General features: G+C 38.8%; 1 protein-coding gene across 2 annotated transcripts in view; it reads right to left on the bottom strand.

Annotated features, from left to right (window-relative positions):
- Positions 1-13,968: 13,968 nt before the first annotated feature.
- LOC131253336 (isovaleryl-CoA dehydrogenase, mitochondrial) overlaps positions 13,969-22,029 on the bottom strand; it is a 104,963-nt gene continuing 96,902 nt past the window's right edge. For both annotated transcript variants that reach the window (XM_058254306.1, XM_058254305.1), the window contains one exon: positions 13,969-14,471. In XM_058254306.1, coding sequence (XP_058110289.1) covers positions 14,325-14,471 — 147 coding nt within the window. In that variant the 3' untranslated portion in view covers positions 13,969-14,324. The remainder of the gene's footprint in view (positions 14,472-22,029) is intronic.

The following is a 22,029-nucleotide window of genomic DNA, read 5'->3' as shown; positions in this document are numbered from 1 at the left end:
GAAAGGCTTGCCACTTGCTTGTAGAATTGGAACATAGAGCCCACTAGGCCATTAAAAATTTGAACTTTAATTTGGACAATGCTGGCTCGCTACAGAAACTTCAATTAAATGAACTCAAGAAAATCCAGAATAACGCATATAAGAACTCAAGAATTTATAAGGACAGGATGAAAGTGTTCCGTGACAAGAACATCGTTCAAAAAACATTCTCAACCAATTAAAAAGTCCTTTTGTACAATTCTCGATTACATCTTTTTTCGAGTAAACTCCGATCTCATTGGACTAGCCCTTTCACTATTACTAATGTTTATCCTCATGGGACCGTTGAGATTCATAATCCAAACAATGGCAATGCCTTCAAAGTGAACAGACATCGGTTAAAGCCATTTCTTGAGAAATTTGACTCAGAGGACATGTCCATACCTCTGACTAATCCTATTTACCAGGATTGACCTCCCAATATGACGGAGGTGTAGTTAGTTTATTGCTTTAATAGAATTTAGGATTAGGATAGTTTACTTTTCATTTGTTCTGTATTTTGGCTAGCCCATCTTCACGTTGAGATCCTTGGAAAAAGCCACGGAGTTGCTTCTTTAGGTACTATCTTTCCATCACTTCTAATTTCTTTTCGTTGCCTCTACTGCATCACATCTTATTTCTTTTACATTAAGGACAATGTGGATTTTAGGTTGGGGATGGGGGATTAGGTAAACTAATCAATGTTTTACCCAGTTTTGAGTAAAAATTTTAAAAAAATTTCAATGTTTCGAGTTGAAATCTGTTTAGGAAGTGATAATTTGTGTATTCAATAATGTTTTGAGTATGATGATAAGATAAGAAGTGAATCTTGAATTATTGGAGTTTGATCATCTAAGTAATCTATCACTTAAAGTTCGTGCACTCTATTAACTAAAGACAAAGTTTGAATATCAGGTTAATCTAATTCAAGACACGTTCAATTTGCTTTCTGGGATATGCTAGAATTTCTTATTGTTAGTATGTAAATTATTGATGGATGTTGAGAATTGAGTCTGGAGAATTTTATCCACCTTAAAAGATGAAAAGAACCAGTTAAAAAACAGTGAAATCAATAAAAAGGTCATGACAAAAAATTAAAAAAAAAGGAGAGAGAGAGAGAGAGAAGAAAAGAATAGAAAATCTGAAAAAGAATGCGAAGTCTAAAAAGAATGTACAAAAAATTGACTGTCAATATAAAATCAAAAATTGGAAAAAGAAGAAAAAGGGGATATGTTCGGAATCAGTACTTAAGTTCTCAATAAATCTCGATATGATAAGCATAACTAACATGATGTAATGATAGTATCCTTATGGAAAATAAGTTAATCTTCACTATGCACATTGAAAAACTTGATATGTGAACTATACTCTGATTTAATGGATAAAGAACTTATGTGATCAATTGCTTATGTGATTCGGCTTTAGGTTTTTAAAATCCCACTTTCACATCTTAATTCTACTCATTCATACTTGAGTGCACAAGAGATTATTTTCCAAAAGAGGTTTTAAACATTGAGCATTGAGGTTTATTTCACGAATACTTTGTTCGGGATTAGCAAAATGCTGGTTGGGGATTGTGTTGAGGGTAAAATATTGCATATTATCCCCTATTTATATCTTGGTTTTATGAACATGATAATGCCTAATGTTCTATTTTAATCATGTTTGTGTTGCAAGGTGAATTTAAGAGCTTGGATTGAAAAGAGTACTAAAAACATGGAATTGATGCTCAAGAATCACCAAAGCAAATGATGGATCTTAGAAGATCAAAAATAAAGAATTCACATGCCAAAGATCCAAGGAAACCAAGTGATTCTCGACTAGTCTAAGCTCTGCTTCGACCAGTCTAAGCTTTAGCTCTACTAGTTGAAGGAATTTTGACTCGAACTCTAGCAACAAAATCCTCTAAATTCTTGTCATCCTCGACCAGTCGAAGGTGACCCTCGGCCAGTCAAAGTTTGTCCTCGACTAGTCGAGGGTTATGTAGACAACACATGGATTGCGTAAATTTGAGGTGGTTCCAAGGTCGGTTTGTGAATTTTAAAGGTTCGTTCGCAAGAGGGTGTGGCATAACTATAAATAGGAATCCCTAGGATGTTCCTAGGCATCATATAGGGTTTAAGGAGTGGAGCAAAAGGTGAAGAGCCATCACCAAGAGTCTTTCTTCTTCTTCCTTAGTTGTTTTTATGCTTTTTTTAAGAGATTTTAGTTCAATCATGTCTATGGTTGACTAAACCTCTTAGTTAGGGCTAAGGGGTGAAGCTTATAGCGTGATTGAGATGTTTACTCTGCTTTGATTCATGTTTTATTGAACGTCATTAAATTCGAGTTTGATTTTAAGGAATACTTTCAATTTTTAATGGTTTATTGTGACTCAAATTACAGTTGATCTGCAATAGTTTTGAGTATTTTCTTTTCTTGTTTGAGATTATGGGATTGGTAAATCCTGTTGTTTGCCGTCGTCTCATGGGCATGGTTTGGTGATGGAATCCCTGCCAATTATCATAATTCTTCTCTTTTGAGAATTAGGTCAATGAAAGTTCAGATTTAGTTTTATTGATATATCTTTCTATTGGATATGATAGGACTCCAATTCCAATTGTGTTACTTGAATCAATTAAGAAGGTAGCATACCAAGAGCTACAAGTGGATCCTTAGAACCCTACTTCCCACCTTTAAATTTATAAGTTTCAATTACATCATTCAAAATTACTCTCTCTACAATTTCATATTTAGATTTACATCTTTTTCTAGTTCTAGTTCTAGTTACATTCAGAAACGTACGAGATTAGTCCCTATGGATTCAACCTCGGTCTTACCGAGATTTTTACTACATCGCGACCCTACACTTGGGGTTGTAAACATGACCTTGAAAAAACCTTATTCATAGTGAAAGTCAAGATTACGTGGAGAGTAATTTTGGGAGTGGAGTAGGTGTGACTATTTTAGAACAGTTATTGACACACCGAACCACTATAATTCTGTGTTTGTGGTGAATGCTTTTATCATTTATGTGGTGAATGATTGTATTTTCATTTTAGCTGAAGTGGTGAATGATTGTAATATTTAATTTTATTTACTCTTGCAAAGTTTTGAGATTTTGATTTTAGTAGTATTCATGAAATAAGGTTGTCCTGCCTAAACTTTTTAAGTGAAGGTTGTCCTACGAACCAATTGAAATCAACATTTCAATACTTAGGCAATTGAGAACTCTGATTTATTTATTATTTAGCACTTTATTCGATTATTTGGCATAGTCTTATTCACCCCCCTCTAGGACTTCTTTAGGTCTCCTTTTCAGGCATAATTTTTAGTAATCCTTAAGAATCAATTGTTCTAAGAGGGACGAAACCGATTAGGTCCTAATCCACCGTCAATGGCAGAACCTCTGAGAGTATATCACAATTAAATCATGCAATGGTTTAGGAAGTAGCAGGCCAGGTACTCAGCTGCAACACCATCCCGATCTATTATAAACCCTATCCTGAATGGATTGACTGGCAACATCCGTTGCCAAAGAATTATCGACTGAACTTTGCCCTATTTTCGGGTGAGCCCGACCAATCGATTATCGAGGATGTGGGCCAATTCACCATGCAATGTGGAGAGTTGGCAAATAATGACTATCAAAAGTTGTAATTATTCAGACATTCGTTGACGGCAACGGCCTTAACATGGTATTCTAACCTATTAGCAAATTCAGTGCATACTTGGCAAGAAATGGAAGAAAATTTACATGCTCAGTTTTTCTCTAAAAACATGAAAATAACCATGGTCAATCTTGCCCGTTTCTAAAAGCTACTAAAAGAAACTTGTGAGAGCTATATTGCCTAATTCAAAATAGCGAAGAGCCGGTACAAGGTCATTTTGACAGAAGCCAAATTTGTGTAGCTTGCACAAGATGACCTGACTTGAAATTCATTGGAATGGAGTTCATGGACCTATATGACCTCACTTGAAAGGTCTCTCGATCTGAGGAACTTCTTTAGGAGGGTGCTAGGCAAAAGAACTCGTCAATTGAGACATTATCATAACCTAAATTACCAGGTCGCGATTGCCGAAGTAGTGGCAAATATGCCACTCATATGCTAGACGTTAGTAAAGGCAAAATCGACCGCATCGACTGCACAAAAAGCCTAGAAAGTATATACTTTTGTGATAACCAAAATGGTGTTAGCTCCATTTTTGTGGTTGACACTTTATCCAATTATAACGCTCTCCTTGGTAGGGATATTATTCCTTTTGGGCCGGTTCTGTATTGCACCATCAAAGAAATCCTATGATTGGTATGTCGAAATATGACCAACGCAGGGCCAATTTTATGGCCAGAATAAGAAGGCTTGAAGAAAGCCTGAAGGATGTTGAGACGGTTGTTTTGTGAATATAACTGATACAGACGTCTTGACTGGGGACGAAGACATGGAATTTAGGGAGCCCCTAACAAGCTAGAAGACTCCACGGCCAAGTTCAAGACTCCTTAGTAGAGGTGAACCTAGGGACCGAACAAGACCCTAAGCCTACCTTTATCAGCGGACTACTTAGGTCCCAAGATAAATTGGAATTGACCAGTTTGCTCAAAGAGTTTGCCGATTCTTTCGCATGTAATTACCATGAGATGCCGAGACTAGATTGGGACTTGGTCAAGCACATGTTACTTATAAAGGAAGGATATCGACCGCATAAACAATTAACTCGGTAGTGACGTCAGAAGTAACCCAAAAAATAAAAGAAGAGATTGAACATCTATTAAAGGCTAGTTTTTCAGGCCTACTAAGTATGTCGAGTGGATCTCAAATGTAGTTCTAGTCATAAAAAAGAATAGAAAGTTGTATGTTTGTATAGACTTTCGAAATTTAAATGTAGCAACACCAAAGGATGAATATCCGATGCCAGTCACTGATTAGTTGATTGATAGGGCTGTTGGACATCAAATTATGTTCTTTATGGATGGTCATTCTAGGTATAATTAGATTTATATAGCATTAGATGATGTGTCAAAAACAACATTTATGTGCCTTGGCCCCCTAAGGACCTATTGCTGGGTGGTAATGTCCTTTGGGCTTAAGAATTCAAGGGCTACATATCAAAGGGTAATGAACGCTATATTTCATGATATGATCGGCTAGTTTATGGAAGTTTACATTAATGACATAGTGAAGTTAGCTGACGTAGAAGGTCATTTTGCTCATTTGCATAAATCATTCAAGCGAATGAGGCATCTTAAGCTGAAAATGAATCCCCTTAAATATGATTTTGGGGTCTTGGCCGATACTTTTCTGAGATTTTATGTGCATCAGCAAGGGATCGAGGTGGCTTAGAACAAAGCTCGAGTGATTACAAATGCTCATCCACCAAGGAACAAACCAGAACTATAGCGGTTTCTCGGTTAAGTTAACTTCGTGTGGAGATTTATATTTAACTGTGCAAGGAAGACTAATACATCTTCTCTGTTGGTGAGATTGAAGCATGGAATTGAATTTAAGTCAGAGGCAGAGCATCAACAGACTTTTGAGAAGGTTAAGGAATATTCGATGAAGTCGCCAGTGTTAATGCTGCCAGTTGAAGGTCAACCACTCAATTGTATGTTGCAGCATTGGTAGAGTCGGTCGAAACCCCCCTAATCTAAGATGACGACTACCAAAAAGAGCGTGCAATATATTAGTTGAGTCGAACGCTCCTTGATATTGAGATACTTTATTCTGCCATTAAAAAAAAAAAGTTGTGCTTATCATTGTACTTTGCGGCTACCAAATTAAGGCATTATTTGTGGGTCGAAAGAATGAATATAATAGCATTGACCGATTTAGTGAATTACATGTTGAATCGACCAATTTTGAATGGTCGAATTGGCAAATGGGTATTAGCTCTATTTGAGTTTGATCTTTGCTATATTCCCTAAAAGGCGGTAAAAGGTCAAGCCATAACTAACTTATTGGCCAACCATTCGTCTGACTTGAAGGATTAACTTTTCCTAGGAGTTTTAGATTTGTATTGTACACAGTTAACCCCATGAAAATTGATCTTTGATGAGTTGAAGACTCATAAAGCTTTAGGAGTGGGAATCATCCTAATTGCACCAAATGGAAACACGCAGGAATTTGCATTCTAGTTGGAATTTAAATGTACTTATAATTAGGCCGAGAATGAAGCTATGATAATCAGCCTAGAATTATTGATGGAGCTGGGTGCAAGAAGTATGACGCTTGTGGGTGATTCACAATTAGTGATAAACCGAATGGCATGATTATTTAAATATACTAGTGTAGCCCTTTTACCGTATTATGCCTTGACATCCTAGATCCTAGATGATAGATAACCTTGATGAAGTAGAACTAATGCACATTACTAGTGACCACAACATAGATGCTAATGAAATTGTGCAGTTAGCTGCGAGGCTTGATGTCCTAGGAGGATCATCCGAAAGGACGACTACCGTTCAAAGGAGGTCCTTACCTTTAGTTTTCAAAAGATAGGCCTAAGCAGCCCACTGATAAAGAAAACAACAGAAATTAGTTTCTAAATTTAAAAATTCTAAAGTAATGTTAGTTTTTAAACAAAAAGTCTACAAGTAGAAATTTTTAAAAATAAATTAGAAAACAAAGTTAGATTCTAAAAGAGTTAGAATTAGAAAGTTAATAAAAATAGAAAGTTAGTTTCTAAAAGGAAAGTTCCAGAATTAGAAAAATTAGAAAGAAACTCTAAAAAAAAAGAAAATAACTAGCCAAGTTTCTAAAAACAAAAGAGGAAAGTTTCTAAAAGTAAACTATTCAAAATAATAATAATAATAATAATAATAATAATAAAATAAATAAAATAAAAAATAAAATAAAATAAAATAAAAAATAGGAAAATACTAGAATTAGAAAATTTCTAAAATTCAAACCCTAATTCTAAAAATAGAAAAAGTAGAGGAATTAGAAAAGGATTACCAATTTAGAAGTTTATGTCAGGATCCTACAAAACAGGAAACAAGTTAGTTCTAAAAATCAAATAGAAATAAAAATCTAAAACTAAAGTTAGTAAAATCCTAATCTCAAACTAATTCTAAAACTAATTAATTTCAAAGAATCGTAATTGCGCCAAAAACTTGTTCACTCCCCAAGTATAGGGTTGTGATGTAGTAATAAACTCGGTAAGACCGAGGTCGAATCCCAAGGGACTGATACCTGTACGTTATCTGAAACCAAGTAGAACTAGAACTAGACTAAGATGTGATCTAAACCAAATAGAATTTAAGGAGTAATTATGGAATAATTATCTAATAACTTAAGGAATTCAAAGGAAGGAAACTAGGGATTCAGAGGATCCACTTGTAGAGATCAGGGAGATCTTATGCCTGCATCAAGAATTATGGAAATTAAACTGAACTTACTTGATCTGGTTTTCAAGAGATGAAAGGTATATGAATTAGAATGGATTCCATCATCTAACCATGCCTAGGAGACAAAGCAAACAACAGGATTAAACTAATTACCAACCAATCAATAGTGCATGAAAGTTAGGAAGGGTACCGTCATCCGACCATGCCACATGAGACGATGGTGAACAATAGGGCTTCCTGACGTCATAAACATAAAAGGAAAGGAATATGCTCAAAGCTACCACAGACCCATTGTAATTTCAGTCACAATAGACCATTAAAAACTACAAACATTCCCTTAATAATTAAACCATAATCAAGTTCCATTCACGATTAAATAGTAAAATAAACAAATAGAGTCTCCCATCTCACTACAAGCTTCACCTCTTAGCCCTAGCTAAGAGGTTTAGCCCGTCATGATGCGGCTAACCTTTAACAAAGCAAAAGAAATATCAAGGAAAAGAAGAAACCGGCTGCCTCTTTCTCTCTATCACATTCCAGCCACGTCCCTGCCCATTAAATCCATGCTTTTAATACTCTTTTTCAATCAAAGCTCCTTATTACATCTTGCAACAAAAACACGATTAAATTATAATATTAGGCATTATCGTGTACGTAAAATCGGACAGTAATTGGGGTTATAGGCCTAAGCAGCCCACTGATAAAAGTCGGTTAGGATCTTGCTTGGTTCTTAGGTTCACCTCGACTAAGGGGTCTTGAACTTGAGCCTGGGAGTCTTCCAGCTTGTCGGGTGCTTCCCTCAGTTCTATTTCTTTTTCATCGGTCAGGACATATGTATCGACCATATTCATGAAACAACTATCGTTGACATCCTTTAGGCTTTCTTCAAGCTTTCTTATTCTAGCCATGAAATCGGCCATTCACTGGTAATCTTTCGGCGTACCAATTATGGGATTTCTTCGATGGTGTAGTGTGGAATCGACCGAAAAAGAATAATATCCCTCGGCAGGTTGGTGACTGATTGGATTATTTCCTTAATGTCTTGCATGATGCTATCTGGATTCTTCTTGACTGATATCTTAGTCGGTCGGCCATGCTTGTTTCTCCTTGTAAGCCGAATCGGCCCTACTTCGTCCCCATAGTAGTAGGCTTTATTTGCGTTCGAAGTGGCCAAAAGGGGTTTGTTGCCGGTCAAGACCAACTCAACTTTATCTTGGTTCCAAAAGATTATGAACTGGTGCAGGGATGATGAGATGTGCGCAAACGAGTGAATCCAATCCCTTCAAAGCATAGCATTATAGTTGGGTCAACCACGAAGGATAGAGCCAACACCCTTTTGGTCTCGATAATCAAGTCGGCTGACAAGACCCCATGTGTATTCGTAACGTGGCCAGCAAAGTTATTGATTGTTACCTCATATGAAATTATAGCGGCCATAGTCTTCCCCAAATTTGACATTATTCTTAATAGAAGAAGATTAACGACAACCCCATTATCGAACAGAATCCTGGTGACTAGGCAGCCCTTAAGATGAGCCAATATATATAGTGGCTTGAGGTGTTGTTTCATGCCGTGGGTGAGTCTCTCTATGATCACCCTTTTCGACGCAACTCTTGATTCTACAGTGACAGTATTTACATGTGCCGCTTTGTCCACTCTTGGTTCCCATTCAGTTGCTTCTTTTAGAGGAAATGAGACATATCGTATTACCACAGGAGGACTGGATTCCTTTATATCACCAGCCATCTCACTCAGTAGGGCCGACTTGGCATGGAAACTAGAGGGCAAGATAAGCACCATATTGCAATGAAAGATCATGGGTGGCAATGTACCAAACACAATTTCCAAACCCGAACATTGTCCCCTAATGTTTCTAAATTAGCTTGCGTGTTGGAATTCACATTAGTATGCCCAACATTCTCATCGGTTGTAACGTCCGACTACATGGCAGTGGGTGAAGTCACCTGTAATGATTCGGCAGTTTCTTCTAGTCTACTTATCAGCCATTCATCCCTTAATAAGCATTCACCACTGAGATAATCCGACAAATTATCATCGTCGTCATTATCCCTTGGTCTTGCTGACCCATTTGACTTAACAACATCCTTCATACCCTGATCATATAGCACATGCTGTAAGACCGCCTCGATCGTGTTAATGGCCAGTTGTTCCTCCGACTAAGGGATTCTCCATAACTGTTGCAGCTACCCTGTTTTCGCCCAAGATGTATCCTTGACTCCAGCTAGTTCCTTATTCATAGTCACTTTATGTCGTTGCCAACAACATTTCTGAGTTCGAGTCATCGCTTTGGGAACGATTGGAAATTTGGGAAGCATGACTCGTTTCTAAACTCCCTTCTAGGTTGATGGGGTTTTGACCATCCTTTGACTCGTTACTTTGTCCTGAGGGTGGTGATTAAGTGGTGGAAAAATTCCTTACGGTCGATGATGACCAACTCTTTGAGCCATCCTCAGAGTTATGTGTCGAACTTGCCTCCCTGGTCAAGGAGGTCCTCCCCAACCTGAGATAGTCCTTCTAGCACATCGGTCGTACAATTGTGAACCTCAACCATCTTACCAAACCGTTTTCAGCCGCCAGGAAGTCGACAAGGGAGGTTGATATCGCTCTTGCCTTGGCTGTCATGATGCACCCTCGTGGTTCCTTGGGTCGAGATAAACCATTTGTCATGGTCGATCAACCATTCATAGATTTGTAGTGGCCATATTGACATTAAGGTTAGGAGGGAATGGATCGGTATTGATCAACATCTCTTCCTCACCTATCTTAGGGAACATCAGCAATCCATGATCGATGTTATCTTGAATAACATTCCTGAATACAAGACATTTGTTAGTTGAATGCGAATGAGTTTCGTGCCATTTACAATATTTTCAATTTGTCAGTCGAAGGTGTCTTATGGTTAATAAGAACCTTAATGAACTTTCTGACTAATAGAATTTCAAATATTTCATCGGCCCACGTAATATCAAAAGTATATACTTCCGAGTCCTTTTATGTGGTTGACGCGGTCGATTCTGCCTTAACCAGTGCTGAGCATATGAGCGACTTTTTTACCACTACTTCGACAATCGTGACCTCGTAATTTGGGTCATGATAATATGTCCCAATTGACGAGTTTTTTTGCCTAAGACCTTCCTGAAGAATTTTTCATATTTGAAGACATTCCCAATAAGGTCATATAGGTCCATGAACTCCGTTCTGATGAATTTCTTAGAGAGTTTGTATTGAAGGCTATCATGCGCAAGTTGCACAATTCAGCTTCAGTCATGACAACCTTACACTGGCTCTCCACTCTCTTGAACCGGATAATATAGCTCTCGCAAGTTTCCCAAGTTAACTGTCGGAAACAGGCAAGATCGACCATGGTCATTTCTCTGTTCTTAAAAAAGAATTGAACATGGAATTTTTCTTCCATCTCTTGCCAAGTATGGACTGAGTTTGGCAATAAATTGTAATACCACGTAAAGGTTGATGCCGTTAGTGAATGACCGAACAATTGCAGCTTACGATAGTCATTATTGGCTAGTTCACCACACTGCGTGGTGAATCGACCAACGTGCTTGATGGTCGCTTGACCAGAATCACCTGAAAATATGGCCAAATCTGGTCGATAATTTCCTGGCAACAGATGTTGTCGATCAATCCATTCAGGATGGGGCTTATAATAAACTAGAATGGTATTGCAGCCAAGTACTTGACTCGCTACCTCTTGAACCATATGCATGATTTGGTCGCGATCAACTCGATGAGCTTTAGCCATTGGCGGTGAATTAGGACCTACTCGGTTTTATCCCTCATGAAACAATGGGTTTCTAAGGAATTGTCAGAAATGTTGTCCTCCTTGGAAACCCTGGTTCCAAATCTCAGGAACGAAATTCCTGGCCTCCCACTCTGGTTGCCTGAATTTGGTAGGTAAAGGAACATTACATACATCCTGAATTGGAATTGGCTGTGGGTTCTACTGCAGGGGAGGCATAGGTGACAGTTGAACCACATTACCGATAAAACTTCCCTTGATGTTATATTGTGTTGCCGCGGGTGTTCTTTCAGTCATTATGGCCATCAACCGATGCATGGCCTCAGTCTAGCTAACCATGTATCTGTTAGTGTTCTCAGCTTGAATATGAAACTGCTCGACTTGGGCATGTGCCAACTCTGCCTAAGTTCTCCAATATTCTTTAACATGCTAAATACTCAATTGTACATCTCGGAGTGCAACCGTTATCTCTTCAGGAGAGACAGTCTGAGACGTCGATGCCCCTTCCTGATTTATTTTTTTTTAATTTTAATATTGAGATGTCAGACTACTATTTAAATTTAAGGTTTCGAGGGCTGTTTGAACCAACACATCTTCAATCGAAAGTGGTGCGGTTGCTGTGGAAGGCTCAATCTTGGCAATTTGATTACTCCTATTTATATTTCCAATTGGCAATGCCACGCCAATAAGTTAGAGACTGTCTCCACTAGGCGTGCGAAAACCTGTTATGGTTCGATTTACAATTTTTGTTACATGACAAGTGCAAGGGTGCCAGAATTGAATGTGTGGCTCAATTTGAACCGAACAACTACGACCCCAAGCACTAAGATAGGCAGATACATACTATGTGACTGAGATCAAATAAGATTGGTCGCTTATTCAACCACTCGCACGGTATGTTAAAATGATCAGGCGATAGTAAGAGAGTATGGTTTGTCCTCTAACAATGAGTTACACCTTTGCCTTCGATATGAAAGGACTTTTCAATAGAGATAAAAGAAAAACAAGGAAGGAAACCTTACATGCGATCGCGAAGAGTAGCTGTAAAATACATTCCTGATTTGTGAACTCTTATTGATGCTTGAATTGAATCTGGCATTTGACCGTAGATTCAAATTACACTTAAAATTAACAGCTACTTTATTAACACTACGGATTACACGAAGGAATGTAATCAATAGGCAAAAATAAAGGATTACGCTACCGAATGTAATTGATTGGTAGAAAAGTAAAGGGATTACACTAAGGAATGCAAATGATGAATAATTGAAGGATAATTGAAAGATAGATTTAGTTTGGTTTGCTTGGTATGAGACCTTTTACTTTGCTAAAATCCTTTGCTACTTATAGCCTCAATTCAGCCATTTAGATGCTTCCCACATTTTAAAGGTTGTTGTAACCGTTTAGCACAACTTAACCCTTTTTACTTACTAAACCTACCATCTATCCTATAACTGCTTATGCACAATCACTATTTACTCGACCACTTAGTGAATGATGTAGCATTACTCGATACACTCCAACTGTATTATCATAAAATCTTCTTCATATATCTCCAAATACACCATGCAAATCCATGTAGATCACATGCAACCTGCTCTGATTAGCTTTTGTAGGAATTGGCGACAATGGGGATGAACACCGAAAACAGACCAAAACTATGAGTCACTCAAAATAGAGGCATCCCAACTCCCTAACTCAATGTGAATATACAATACTTAGCCAATTGTAAATTCTAAACTTTTGTCACACCCCAAATTCAAAATCTAGGCCCCACTACTTCTGATGTACCGATCTAGGGTTGCGATAGCTTCCTCGCCACTTGGACTTGGCGAACAGTTAGCGAACTTCCCGAACACCAAACCCAGCTCATGGCGGAGGAGTTTTTATTTATTCATTTATTTATTATTTTTAATTTTTTAAATTTTTTCTAAATTTTTTTTCCTTTTTTTCTTTTTTTTTAGAATGGTTAATCCGTTAGGGTTACACATTTTACTCATGGTATCAACACATTTAAGAAGATTAGGTTAGGTGAATTTTGAGAGGATCCAAACCCGACCCATTTAGTAATTAAGTTTGAAGTTTTGAACCTAAAACCACCCCATGGATCTAAATTTTGGATCCAGACTCACTAATTATCGAGTTAGGTCTAATAACACACTGCAGTGATCTGCCCCATTTGCACCCCTAACCTCAACCAGAATCCAAAGTGAGGCCCATTTAGTGATGATCCTTGATCCCAAGGGGGTTACTATGCATCATGGGGCAACTTGTCAAGGCCTGCCTCTATGATTGCTACGAGTTGGCCTCACGGCCAGGTGGGTAAGCCCAAACCCAACCTATTTAATAAATGGCCAAGAATTCTTGCCTAAACACAATCCATGACCCATTTCCCTCCAACCTCACCCAACCCACTTAAAATTAATCAAGCATGACTAGATCCATTTAAAGCTATTCACAGCCTAGCCAGATAGTTGGATATGTGTACATACATTTAAAAATAATATTTGTACTTTTCTTTATTTTGTTTTGGGTTTTGGGTGGGATCGGGTTCAACCCAAGGCCAACCCATACACGGTTACATTTCTAGCCCCAGCCTGACCCAACCCATTGCCAACCCTACCTGGCCCACAGCTACCATGCACGCTTCCCTTCTGTGGAAGGGCATGCATATCACATGCATTGGCCCAGCCATCCATTACACATCCACCTCAAATGAGGAAAATGAAGAATGTGCACATTCATCTGATTCCAACAATGGGTAATTGCTGCACATGTTGTGGATACATTCAATCCGTGAACGACCACTAATAAATGGCAAGGATAAAATGCCAATGTTGGATCTGAATCATGCATAAAATATTGACTGTTGGATTGAATCATGAGTCTGATGAGGGCAAAATGCCAGTGTTGGAGCTGAATCGTGCATAAAACGCTGACTGTTGGATTGAATCATGCGTCTCTCCTTATCAATGGAACAAAAGGCACGTGCAGACTGGATTGTAGGAAACACCCCCAGAGGAACATTAAACTTTGCAAGGAGAGTCTAAATAAAAGTACTAGTTTAGTTGGGAACGGGCAATCTCACAAACCCCTAACAAATGCCAGCATGCTGCCTCTTAGGATGGAGGTATGCTGTGGGGAGGACGAATGTATCCATTGTCATCTTATGTTTCCTGCCGATCCAAAAACTGATGCAGTAATCCTTCATTGTTCTTTGAAGAGCTCTCGACCAATAATAATTCTTCTAATTTCACTGGTCCCTGCCCCAATCTCGAAAAGTTTTGCATCTCGTAGAAGACGACCCGTGGGGTATTCATTCACATATCCATTCCCACCCAGGCATTGGATGGCCTGCATTAACACACATACAAAACTATAATTAGCCTTAAAATAAATAGTCAGCATGTAAAACTAAAACTAAAACTAAATGTTTGGCAGTTCCAAGTTTATTTAATCCCATGGAGCCAGGAATAGAGATGCTGAGCCATTGACATGACGAGATATTGAAGACAAAATTCATGGCAGCGTGGCACACGTCAGCAATCTGGTCACTCAATAGGTGGAGACCACCATAACCATGTCCTGGTCCTGGTTAGGTGGGCTGCACTTGTACGCTGAATAGAAAATGTTTGATATCCATTTCTAACCATCGCTTTTCCCATATACTATGAGTGGACCGGCTGAGCTCCAACTGGTGAATGACTTGTGCGCCCATTGCTATATTATTAACACATTGCTCTTGCCAATATTTTGCTACAATCACCCTAGCATTCCTCCACAAACATTGGAGTTGCAAGAAGCGTGAAGAGTAGCAACAGATTTGGGGGCAGGTGTGGGGAAGTGTCAGTTTCAAAAGGACACCTCTATTGCCATGGTGTATGGCAATATATATCTACAGTAGTATCTCCACATTAGAAAGCCACCATGCCAGGACACTTATATCCTGGGTTTCTACTAATCCATGCGAAGATCATATGCTCAAAATAGATGGTGGTTTATACTTTTGATTCAATATACATTTAGCGGTTGACAAGTTTGCTTCGATTTAAGTAGGTTGTTAATAAGCTTTTGCATGTCCATCCTGCACATACGAGAATCCCTTGGTGCAAACCCACTACAAGGAACTACGATGCTTGTTAATATACGCAATATGGGCCATACAGCTGTATAGCCCATCTAAGGATGTATGGATATGGGTCGTATAACTGTATGTATCACCTAGATGGTGGATATGGGTGTAGCCCTTCTTTTAGGGGTCTCAATGGGCCGGTTTCGGGCCTCAAAAACCAAACTTTTGAAACGGCCCGGCCCGGCCCGACAGCCTGGCCAGAAACAGTTCAAAATCCAGGCCGAGACCTACTCCAGGCCCGGCCCATTGACAGCCTTAAACATCTTTTTATCTTATGGTTTAGGATTTTAGACTGATTCATTATTTATATTTGATTAGGATTCTTGTTTAAGATATAGGTAGAATTTTTACTTTGGTTTATAGGGGTGTTTTTGTCATTTCAAACTCTTTAACATAATTAATATGAATGCGGATGGGGCATCCAAACCTCTTCTCTCTCTCTCTCTCTCTCTCTCTCTCTCTCTCTCTCTCTCAAAAACTCTCCTTTCTCTTCTCTTTCTTATTCTCAATATTCTACATGGTATTAGAGATGTCTTCAATCTTTTCTTGATTCCTTTTCTTCCCTTCTATCATTCTTGTTCTTCTTCTTCTTCTTTATTTCTTATAAATCTTGGGCTGAAATTACCTCTAGAAACCTAAGGTTTCTTTGTGGGTAATGGCTCGATTATGAATGTTTGAGATTTATGTGATCATCACCCCTCATGCGGCATGAAGAAGTGTGGGCTGATCTCACCAAGGCGTGGTGTTCACTCATGGAAAGCATTAAGTGTTTGTGACTTGTGCTAGGGCAACCCGTGTTTGTGCAAGGCATGTGGTACTCTTTATTCTAACATATTCAAAATACTATGGTCATTTTTTGGTTTCTCTTTTCCTAGATCTTAATGGAGATCAAAAGTGATTTGAGAATTGAATTCCTAAATCTATCCATTTTTTTAGAGGGCCAAATAACCTCTATTAAATTAAATGGAACCAATTATATCTAGTGGTCTAAGTCAATTCAAGTGTTTTTAATAGCCAAGGGAAAATTAATTATTTGACCACGGAAAAACAGGATGAGAGTGCTAGTACATTATAATAAATGAATCCAAGATAATGCTCAAATTGTGACCTAGTTGGGAATAGCATGGAATCATCGGTAAGTTACTTACCAACATAATGTTTTTGGATATTGTAAAAGAAATATCAGATGGATTATGGGAGATGTATTCTTCTAACAAAAATATCTCTCGTACATACCAACCATATGAAGAGAATTGGAATTCAACAAGTGATAAAGCCCAAGGTGAATATTACTCAAAACTTAAAGGGATGTGGGAGGAATTGAATGTCTATCAACCTCTCACTGTGGATTTGGACAAAAAACATCATCAACATGAAGAGTTTTGGGTAACTAATATTTGAGTTAAAACCTGAGCATGAACCAATTCGGAATGCGCCATACTTGAATGAGGTCTATGCATGTCTTCAACATATATCTTTGGGGTCTACTAGCAGAACCAAAGATAGCTTCGCTCTTACATCTTTCTCTAGACAAGGTAGAGGTAGTGGTCGCGGTGGCAGAGGTAATCAAGGAGGTTGTGGACCTCGGAATTGCACACATTATGGTCTTATGAACCATTCAGTTAAGAAGTGATGGGATCTCCATGGAAGGGCGGCATGGGCGAATCAAGCCTCTTATCTTGCAGACAATGGTTCTCAACCAACTAGTTCCACTTTTAAAGCGGAACCACCACGTACATATGGAGAGATCTTTACTCTTACATGAAGAATATTCAAAGTTGAGGAACCTGCAGAAGCATCCACTCCTACTGCTACTGTGACTTCTACCCTTGTTGCCACGCTTGTGATCTCAGGCATGGTTTGTTTAGTATCCAAGGGTTCTTCCTGGGTCGGTGACTTTGGAGCATCAAACCATATGATAGGTGACTCTAGTGCTTTTTCTTCCATTAGTACAATGTAAATTGGTTCATCCGCCACCTTGGAAGATGGTACCTAGACCAAGGTGCATGGAATGGGTACTGTTTGTTCGAGCTTCTCTCTCATTATCATCTGTCCTCCATGTCCCTAAATTTCCTCTATATCTTCCGTAGTTAGTAGGCTCACCAAATCTTTTAGTTGCTCTGTGACTTTCTATAATTCACATTGTGTTTTCCAATATCTCAAGATGAATGAAAAGATTGGTGGAGGGCATGAGCAAGATGGGTTGTACTATCTAGATCATGAAGACGTTGGTGCTACATCACAAAAGGATGACTCTCCCTATCAGTGGCACTGTCATCTTGGTCATCCGTCCTTGAAAGTTCTTAAAAGTGTTATTCCTTCCTTATCATCTGTGTCAGTTATAAAGAGCAGACTAAGTGAGCTTAAACATCATCTTGATACCTTTCCCCCACGTGAGGAAAAATGTGATCTAGTTCCTTTTTGTCTAGTGCATTTAGATGTTTGGGGACCAGTTAAAACTCCTAGTTGGACAGGGCATAAGTACTTTTTTACATTCATTACTGATTTTTCACGCACGACTTGGATTTATTTAATGAAAGAACGATCTGAATTCTTCTCTATTTTTAAGACATTCCACATGAAGTCATAAAATCTACTTAATTCAAAGGTGTCCATGTTTCATTTTGAGAATGATAGGGAATATATGTTAGATTCCTTTTGTCTGTACTTCTCTAAAATAGGTATATTGCACTCAACATCATGCGCACGTACCCCACAACAAAATGATGTAGTGGAACAGAGAAATCATCACTTGCTAGATGTAACTCGGGCCTTATTACTTCATAAGAATGCTCCCAAAAGTTTATGGAGTGATGTGATTCTTACAGCATGCTTCCCAATAAATCGAATGCCCTCAACAATTTTAACAGGTAAGTCACCTCACGACATCTTACTTTTAGTGCTTCACCACTCTCTTCGCCTCCTAGAGTGTTTGGATGTGTTTGTTTTGTTCACTAGTTAGAGTCGGGTCATATAAATTAGATAAAAAAGCCATCAAATGTGTCTTTCTCGGTTACTTTCGAACACATAGGTTACCATTGCTACAACCCTTCACTTTGAAGACAATGTGTGCGCGGATGTTACTTTCTTCGAATCCACTCAATTCTTCTTAAATGACAATAAATCTCTTGGTATAGCAGTTGTATTTATACCTATTACAGTTGACGAAGACAATTCCATCTCCTACCACTATACCTCAATTGAAAGTTTACTCGTGTCGAAAATGGACAGACAGCGCAACCACTCTAGATATGCTATCTACCTTATCTTCTTTTGAGCCTTGTGATCCATTGGAGTCTCCAGACAGGTAAGCTATTCTTATTGCTCTTAGGAAAGATAAGCATGCATGTATTGATCATCTTATTTCCAAATGTGTTTTTTCAATGTTTGTCTCCTAATTTTTGTAAATTTGTTTTATTCTTGTCATCTCATTCTATTCCCAAGTCATATCAAGAAGCATTATTAAATGATGAATGAAAGCAGCTAATGGAAGAGGAAAATGGCTGCTCTTTATTAAAATAACACTTGGAAGCTCACCGGTCTACCTGCAGGGAAATGAAATCGGATTGCATACTAAGTAAACTCTGTTGGGCCCACCTTGAATGTATGTGGTTTATCCACGCCGTCCATCCGTTTTTCCAGCTCATTTTATGGGTTGAGCCCAAAATTGAAACATATCCAAAGATCAAGTGGACCATACAACACGAAATAGTGGGAATAATGATTTCCACCGTTAAAGCCTTCCTAGGGCCCACAATGATGTTTGTTTGTCATCCAACCTGTTCATAGGATCACACAAACATGGATGAAGGGAAAACACAAATATCAACTTGATCCAAAACTTACTGTGGTCCCCAAGAAATTTTCAACAATAGAGGTTCAATTAACATTGTTTCTTGTGGTGTGGTCCACTTAAGCTTTGGATATGCTTAATTCTTGGCCACAAGCTATAAAATTATTTCATAAAATGGATAGACGAAGTGGATAATATAAATAAATTCCGATGGGCCCCACAGAGTTTACTCCATACACTTAGCATACTGAGTTACTATAAACTCCAACCCAACAGTATGATTGAACGGTTAAAGGCTCGCCCAGTTGCTTGGTTACAAAGGTCGATGATCTAAAGTAGTCACGATGTACATGGTTAGACAAATTCAGTAAAGTTGTATTCAACTATGGCTTTATTCGAAGCCATACAAATCATTTTGACTTTATATGAAGAGGCATGTCAGGTCTTATTGCATTAGTAGTATATATTGATGATAATTGTTATTACAAGAAGTGATGATAAGAGAATAGAGGACCTAGAAAAGTATCTACAAAGACACTACATCTTCGACACTTCCTAGGTATAGAAGTTGCCAGATCAAAGGAATCAATTTGTCTCAGTGAAAATATGTTTTGTATTTGCTCATAGAGACATGTCTTATAGGGAGCCCCTACAAAATATTAGTCAAAGTGTTGGCTACCAAATTTAGGAAAGTCCTCCCATCGGTCATATTAGATAACCAGGGGGCCTTTGTTGCCGATAGGCAAATCTTGGACAATGCGCTTCTGGCCAACGAATGCACTAATTTAAGACACAAGGAAAAGAAATCAGGAGTGGTATGTAAGCTTGATATCGAAAAGGCGTGACCACGTCGATTGGGATTTCTTGAAATACATGTTGAAAAGGATGGGGTGTGGCAACAAATGGATCAATTGGATTGGGGAATGTATCCTCTACTTCTTTTTCGGTGTTGGTTAATGGATCTCCAAAAGGCTTCTTTAAAGCCTCGAGGGGTCTTAGGCAAGGCGATCCACTATCTCCATTCTTGTTCACAGTTGTAGGAGAGGCCTTAAGTGTAATGTAATCGAAAGGTCAACAGCTCCAATTAATATCGGGCTTTCATAGTTTGAACTTCGGGTCGACCATCTCCCATTTGCAGTTAGTAGACGACACACCTCTATTTTGAAAAGTAGATCTGGTAAAGACAGACAATTTGTAGAAAATTTTGGGTTGCTTTGAAGAGGTTTCCAGCATGAAAATCAACCTGCACAAAAGCGAGATGTTGGGGATCGGGCTATCTAAAGAAGAAGTCTCAGATTTGGTGGGTATTTTTGGACGCGGTGTGGGATCCTTCCCCTCGTCTTATTCGGGGCTTCCTCTATGTGTGGGGAAACCTCCTAAGCATACGTGGAGCAAGGTTATTGAGAGATTTGAATGGAAACTTTCAAGGTGGAAAGGGAGGCATCTTTCATTAGTTGGGCGCATCACACTTATGAAATCAACCCTTTCTAATCTTCCCCTATACTCCACGTCTCTCTTCAGATGCCCAAAATGAGTAATACAAAAACTTAAAAAGCTTAGGAGGGACTTCTTATGGCAAGGGGTGGAGGAAAAGCATAAATTTCATCTCCTGAATTGGAGTGAGGTTTGCCTTCCTCTAGCTGTAGGTGGTGTGGGGATCGGGAATCTTCAATCTATGAAGATGCCATTGTTGGGAAAATGGCAATGGAGGTTCGGGGTTGAAGAAGGAAGACTATGGAGAGGGTTCTTAGCCCATAGGTATGGGCTGGAAGATTGAGGATGGGAGACTAAAAAGTCTTCTCTTTTTAGGGCCTCAGTAGTTTGGAAGGCCATCCTCAGTTTCCCCCTCAGTTCTAGCATCATCAACTTTCTCCCTCGGTATCAATGATCGCATTAGGTTTTGGGAGGATTCATGGTGTGGGTCTAGACCTCTACAAGAGGACTTCCAGTCTTTGGCGGCTTTGTCATCTCATAAGGATATTACAGTAGATCATTGATACTCTTTTGAGGGAAGCAGAATATGGTGTCCCCCTTATAGAAGGGGGCTATTGGATGCAGACTGCGATGAGTTTGCCAGGCTTCGTTTTGTCTTCAGTTCTTATCCCCCTCTCCAGACTCGGCCAATTCCTTGGTATGGTCTAAATCAGCCTCTGGCTCCTTTTCGGTCAAATTTCATTATAATATGATCCGGCCTTCTCGAAGTCCTTCCGATATTCTTCTTCTCTTCCAATTTTGGTTCTACAGGGCTCCACCCAAGGTCTCATTCTTCTCATGGTTGGCAGGTGGGAAGCGGATCTTGACAATAGATAATCTTCAAAAGAGGGGTTTGATTTTGCCGAACATTTGTCTTCAATCTATGAGCAACGCAAAATCCATTGATCGTCTTCTAATCCTTTGCCCATTCACTAGACAGCTATGGAACCACATATTCAAGTTATTTGAGATCAATTGGTCCATGCCTCAATCAGTTTTGCAACTCTTGTGGGCATGGCACAACGTTATTTTGGCGAAAGAAAGGGTTGTTGTGTGGCGGCCATCTCTTTTGGCTGGTTTTTGGAATCTTTGGGCTGAACGCAAAGCTCGATGTTTTGATAACAAGCGTACACCTCAAGATCAGTTCCTAAGGAAGGTGTTAAGGGATGTAGTCGAATGGGCTACCAGCTGTCTTCAGATAGATCTTAATAATCTACTCTATGTTGGTAGTGTAATCTTGTTGCTAGTTGTATTCTTTGTCTTGGTTTGCCAGGCTCTTCAATAAAATGTATTCACAATCTGTCAAAAAAAAAAAAAAAAATTGTTTGATTAGGATTCCTTTCTGGGACATAGGTGGAAGATGTTCAAGAACAAAAAGTTGAAGGTGGGCTTGGGAAGTGTTCCAAGTGTCAACGATATCGATTGACATCTTGGCTTTCCTAAATGTACGATACGGTATCTTCCTGGAATACGCTTTTTACAAGATAATCGATGATAACATCATTGATGTTGAC

The sequence above is a fragment of the Magnolia sinica genome, chromosome 8 (assembly GCF_029962835.1).
Source record: "Magnolia sinica isolate HGM2019 chromosome 8, MsV1, whole genome shotgun sequence".
NCBI classification, from domain to species: Eukaryota; Viridiplantae; Streptophyta; class Magnoliopsida; order Magnoliales; family Magnoliaceae; genus Magnolia; species Magnolia sinica.
This window is presented reverse-complemented; position numbering and strand designations above follow the sequence as displayed.